This window comes from Alosa alosa, chromosome 3, assembly GCF_017589495.1.
Source record: "Alosa alosa isolate M-15738 ecotype Scorff River chromosome 3, AALO_Geno_1.1, whole genome shotgun sequence".
NCBI lineage: Eukaryota > Metazoa > Chordata > Actinopteri > Clupeiformes > Clupeidae > Alosa > Alosa alosa.
The window spans coordinates 14,476,268-14,482,241 of NC_063191.1; the positions used below are offsets into that span (position 1 = coordinate 14,476,268).

The following is a 5,974-nucleotide window of genomic DNA, read 5'->3' on the forward strand; positions in this document are numbered from 1 at the left end:
TGGCAGTCAAGAACATGGGCCGGGCCAGAGCTGGGGGACAAACAAACAAAATAGCTTTCTCCACCAAAGCATCCACTGCTATGTCTCACTACAAGTCCACCATGACCTACCTGACACACCTTCAATTTACCCTCAACTCAACAGGACCTGTACCAATATCATTACAAAACACACACACACACACACGTGTCCATCACAATTACATCCAGTCTTTCGCCATCTCCCCACCAATAATAAAAAGTACACAAAAAAAAAAAACCACCAAACACACTTAAATCAGACATTGGTAAACAAACAACCCCCCCCAACCTGTTGAGGACAGATAAGAGGCAAGCCCAGGGACAGGCCAATATCCGCTTGCTCAAGCCCAGCCCAGGGCAACAGAGTGCTGGTGGCGGAGTGGAGTGGGGCAGAGGGAGTTAAACGTGGTGGGGCTGTGGCAGCTGTCAGATCCCCTTACGTAATGAAAGAAGCCAAAAAGCCACACAGGCATTTCTGTGAATGGGCCAGGAATAGAACAGCCAGCGGGGCAAGAAGGAGAACAGAGTCACGTGGGTGAATACTTCGATCCTAGAGCAACGCAGACATTTAAAAAAGTCTGGGATCACGCAGCAAAGGCAACATCACCACCAAGCACTTTTAAAAAGGAGTTTTAAACATCTCACCATTCCCTGGGGTCCCATCTGAAGCAGCTTTTCACAAAACTAGTCACATGGCTCTACAACTGACCCACCCCACCCCTCCCACCCCAGATCTAAAGTTGGAAAATGTGCCCTGAGGCGCTTTCCACGAATGTCCTCGGCAAGCCGTGCTACGCTGCCCCATGTGCCACTTCACTTCTTGACAGCCCACTCCCCCCAATGACCACAAAAGGGTACAAAGGCTGTTATCCTTGAGCATGTCAAGGCTGCTGCTGGTATTGACTGTGGGGGTAGGCAGACAAACAGGTTGAATCTATCAGCTCGTGTTCAGTAGTAGGTAGTCGCTACGCCAGTGAGCCTCCCACCCCCTCCACCCACCCTTCCCAGCAACCTCTGTCTCACCCCAGGCCCCTTTCCCTCACGGGGGCAAGAAGGGTAAATTTAGGCTGGCAGCGGTGGCTCCTATTGGCTGAGTGAAAGGGTTCCCCTTACAACGCAGCACGTCAGGGCCTGCAAAAGCACATTGGACACTGAGGAGCACACTGGCTTCAATGGCAAATCCTTTTAAGGGAAGGCACATAATCCCCACCCCTCAACACACATTCATATACACACACACACACACACACACACACACACACACACGGCAGGCAGGCTAAAAAAACTCAGCTCCAACCCTCTCCAATAATACAAAAGCACATCTCCAGTCCTCCCACTGAAAAAAAGACATTCCAAAAACACCCATGAGATTACTTCAATCTTGACCATGTATTAACTTAGCCCCAAAGAGGATCAAAATAAGAACACATATACGGTCATATCTTTGTACACCATGGGCTGAACCGTCGCTGTACCTGCACACTAGGGGAAAAAAAAAAAAAAAAATCAGACTTCCTCTTCCTATCTGATTAACAGGCTCGACACATTCTCTGCCCAAAAAGGAGGGGTGAGTGTGTGATAGTGGTGGCATCACACACACACACGAGCTTCTCACAAAATTCATGGTGGCATCATTATAATTATTAAAAAAAACACACAATACTGGGTGCATCAGCTTAACGAGTCTTAAACTACTCTGTCCAGTGACCAAACCTATTCACATTTGGGTCAATGTTTTTAAGAGGGAATCTAAGGCAGCATTCCCTTTTGTCCCCCATTACCCATGACTAAAGGCTAAAGAGTGAGGGGAGTCAGGGAGTCTCTTTACATGTGACCCTGAAATTGCAACAAGAGGGGGGCAACTGGACCTGTTCAGTGTGGAGAAGAGGAAAAAAAGAAAAGAAAAATCTGCCTTTCAATAAATCTCACCATTTTTTCTTTTTGTTGCCTTCATCTAACATTTTGTACTTTTTTTTCCCCTACAAATCACATTTCAAGTTTTCTACATTTTTTTGGTTACAATTTTTAACCCATTTTTTTTATAAACACACACCAACAGGAGCAGATGATTTCAACACTGTGTATAAATACTTTCCCCCCTCTTTTCCTACAATGGACAGAGTATAGGCAACATGGAAATAAGGTACCATGGCCAAAGAAATGAAACCATTACTCTTAAGTCTGAATGCTTGATTTTAACACCCCAATTAGGCACTTTCATGTTTCATTTTTTTTTTTTAAAAGAGGCAAAGTCGAGAACAAAAACACAATTCTGAGACAAGGCTTTTCTTTTTCTTTTTTTTTTTTTTTAAGAAAACACAAAAATGTAATCCAAGCTAAAACATCACTTTGGATCCATTGCTCTCCAGGCCTCTGTAGGGAAGGAATGAGAAAAAGGGTGGTGTGGAGGGGGAAGTAGGGTCTGGCTCCTCTACCTGATCACCCCCACACACACACACACACACACACTAAAAAAAAAATGAAAACAAAAAAAAACACGTCCTTTTAAATAGATCCTTTATGCCTACAGAGGATAATACCAGCTCAAGCCTCCTTGTCCCCAGCACGCTCCGTCCGTCCATCTCCCGTTTATCTGTGAGAATTTTTCCTTTTTTTTTTGATAAAGCATAAGGGGGTCCCTTTGTTACATATTTTTTTGTTTCACTTTGTGTTGTTTTAGGGGTTTTTTTTTTGTTTATTACAATCCATCCACAGTGCTGCCGTTCAACCCGGGTCAGTTGCACGGCAGCCACGTGGGGATGGACTGGTTGCATGAGGCCACGTAGTAGTTGCTGAAGTTGGCGTCCCGCACGTAGGGCGCCGGCTGGTAGTAGCAGGTGACGCTGGACGCGTCCGGGATGGCGTTCTGCTCGGCCAGAGCCCGGAAGGCGATGAGCGAGATGAGGTTGAGCGTCTGGCGCCGCTCGTGGCCCATCAGGCACACGGTGCTCTCGTTGACCACACGGCGCAGGATCATGAGGTAGTCGTACTTGCTCTTCTCCTCGCCGACAAAGTGGCTCTGCAGGTAGGCCTCCAGCTTACGCTGCTGCTCGCCCAGGTCGGGAAAGTCGATGAAGAAGCGCGAGCACATGTAGCGCTCCAGGCCCTTGAACTCCTCCTCGTCCGTGGGCCGGAAGTCGCGCACCAGCAGGTTGCAGTACTTGAGCAAGCCGCCGCCGCGGATCTCCTCTGGCCGCTTGGTGGCGATCAGCTTGTTGCGCAGATGCCCCAGGGCCGCCGCAAAGTCCCCGTAGACGCTCTCGCCTACCACGGTGGGCTGGACGGGGCCGTCCAGGGGGCACTCGGGCGAGTGCTCGTAGCACGCCAGCAGCGAGTCCAGTACGATCTGGAAGGAGTCCACGCTGAACTCAAACTGCCGGCGGATGAAGTCCACAAACTTGAGCTCCACGTTGCGCCCATTGTTGTTGGACAGCGAGATCAGGCTCCAGCGGTCCTGCTCGGTGGACACCTTGACCAGTTTCTGCACATACGCTTCCTTGAGAGTCATGGGCGTGATCTTCTCCTTGTTGACGCCCTCGGGAAGGAAGTCCAGCAGTGTGCCAAGCACTACCTCCTTCACCAGCTGGTACTCGGACTCGCGCGGCAAGTCCACGCGGAAGATCACGTCCAGGTCCTTGTAGCTCCAGCCGATGTCCTGCACCAGCACGTGGCTGGCTGTGGAGCCATTGAGCCGTACGTCCTTCACGCGGATGCCCCGCTCCTCCAGGCGTGAGCGCACCATCTGGATGATGTCCTTGAGACGCACCTCTAGCGTGGGGAAGTTGCCCCGGCCATGCACGGGGACCACCTCCGTCAGTACATCGTGCAGCCTGCTCACCTGTTCCAAGGTGAGCACACTGTGTGACGGGCTGCTGCTGCTGCTGCCTCCCCCACTGGTGGTGTTAGCTTCTGCCATTATTTGCAGTCTTCACAGATTTTTTTTTGAATGAACTGAGATTCAATTGGAGGTGAGAGAAAAGAAAAAAGTAATGAGTTTCTCAAATAACCATTTAAATATGGCTACAACATCCATTTAATTTCAAATTGATAAAACAGAACAGACTGTCAGATTCTCCCAAAGACCATAATGACGTCATTTATGACATGCAACCTCTAGCAACATGTGAACAAAAAACAACTTAGTATGAGGACCATGTTTAATTTTACTTCAAATTACAACAACATTTTGGTTGCCGGTTAACATGTGGCGTTCGAACCGCACGCCGAAAAACAAGACAAACGACGTCTGACAGACGATGAACTTTAACTTTCACACGCGTGGTAGAGCTCTAGCTCGGCTCTCCGTGGTGATTCCAAACAAAATCGCTACAATGACCACACTTTCCAGAACAACAATCACGCTTTCATTAACAATCGAGAACTGAGCAGTAAAAAAATGCATTCACTAGCAGGGACGCTCCACAAAGGAGCAAATAAATCGTCTTTGGTCACGGCTAAAATCCCCATCACCACTTTCCCTTTAACTGAACGCCTGCACAGTAGCTAAAATTGGGTTCAAATATTAACCTAACAAGCATAGCAAACATTTCACCAGAAAAATCTTTTTTAAAACAAAACAGTTAAGAGCGCACGGAATCGAAGATGTAAAGTTGTTCACTTCTCCCTAAAACTCAATAAATGTGCGCAATGAAAACGTTTGATTTACGACCACCGTTTTAGAAAGACAACACGTGAGAACTTAAAAACTAACTTTACAAATGTCAGGAGGAATCCATGGATGGTTTCAGAAATACAGTCGGGCTAACGTTATATAAAAGGGAGTCGTACACTACAAAGTTAAAGCTTTAAAAACTTTACGGCTTGCAAACGAAATTCAAGTCGGACATGTGACTTCTCAAGTTCAGTTAAAGTCCCCAAAAAGTATCCAACTTTCACACGTGTGGTAATCTTCAAATATGACCTACCAAGCAGAAGCCCTGAACCACACACTACCAAAAATGCAGCTAAATTCAGTAGCCTACAAATGAGAAGTTAGGTTCACTAACTGGATTTTCAACCACATTGATTCCAAACACCATGATGGAACTCAAACATTCTCTATGAAAACATACTCTGGGTTGCCACCTACTTGAAATTGGTCTTCTCAAATCATTCAAAATGTTCAAAATAGGGATGTTAAAGTTTTGCACGAGTTCCTTCATCCATTAGTCCACTCGTTTTAAATACACGCAAGAACTGTGAAGCGAGAGAGAGGGACGCCTTCTTATAAGCCGAACAGCAACTAGTTGAAAGAACGAGATCTACTGCCACTAGGGCGGACTAGTTTCCGCATAAACTGTGTATTCAAATGTCTACTTTAACAAATGACAACAAACAAATTATGCACTCCATTTTCATTGCATAGATTTTAACATTACCTGATGTTTGCCCAAAATGTCGTCGGCGTGGGAAGCTTCAGAATTTTAAAAATACATATTACGTTCTATTCGAAGTATCAATGCGCTGCTCGAGACCGATGATTGGTCGGCTGAGTTTTTGTGTTGCCTAGTAACCTTTGGTGACTGTCAGATTCAAACTCATGGTTGTGATCATAGGGTTGTGACCAAAGATTCTAGAGCGCTACGCGCTAGAATCTTTGGTTGTGACCACTGACTCTTGACATCACTGAATTCGAGACCCAGTGAAGTAAAAAAAAAAAAAAAAAAAACAGTGTAAACTAAAGCCTATATGTTGAGAAAGGTAACACTCAGTTTACCAGCTTACAGTTTACCACTCTGTAAATTAGGTGTGTCTGGTGCTGGTGGGGGTAGCCTAATCACTCTTGATTAAGGGCATTAGTGTATTGCATAATTTGTTTAGGCCATATCATGCCATGTAACATGCCCTGTGTGACTTACGCTAGGCTACTCAAAATCCTTTTTGTAGCCTAGCAGAAAGGATTAAGTGGCCTGTGGTAGGCTTAGGCCTAGCTAGCCTATAACATTACAGTTATT

The 5,974-nt window shown here is 46.3% G+C and overlaps 1 protein-coding gene across 3 annotated transcripts; it reads right to left on the reverse strand.

Moving 5' to 3' along the window:
• Positions 1 to 2,520: 2,520 nt before the first annotated feature.
• On the reverse strand, positions 2,521 to 5,491 carry tent5c (terminal nucleotidyltransferase 5C). 3 transcript variants are annotated; one of them, XM_048239836.1, is made up of 3 exons: positions 5,399 to 5,465; positions 5,110 to 5,216; positions 2,521 to 3,971 (listed from the first exon to the last, which is right to left on the reverse strand). In XM_048239836.1, the coding sequence occupies exon 3, from the start codon at positions 3,934 to 3,936 to the stop codon at positions 2,755 to 2,757; it is 1,182 nt and encodes a 393-aa protein (XP_048095793.1). In that variant the 5' UTR covers positions 3,937 to 3,971; positions 5,110 to 5,216; positions 5,399 to 5,465; the 3' UTR covers positions 2,521 to 2,754. The 3 variants fall into 3 exon arrangements, with proteins under 3 accessions (XP_048095793.1, XP_048095794.1, XP_048095795.1); XM_048239837.1 differs by lacking the exon at positions 5,110 to 5,216 and having other exon boundaries at positions 5,399 to 5,491; XM_048239838.1 differs by lacking the exon at positions 5,399 to 5,465 and having other exon boundaries at positions 5,110 to 5,373.
• Between the last annotated feature and the right edge of the window lie 483 nt (positions 5,492 to 5,974).

What these genes read in the sequence shown, in the direction of transcription:
- tent5c (XM_048239837.1), bottom strand. Translation starts at nt 3,936, where the DNA reads ATGGCAGAAGCTAACACCACCAGTGGGGGAGGCAGCAGCAGCAGCAGC.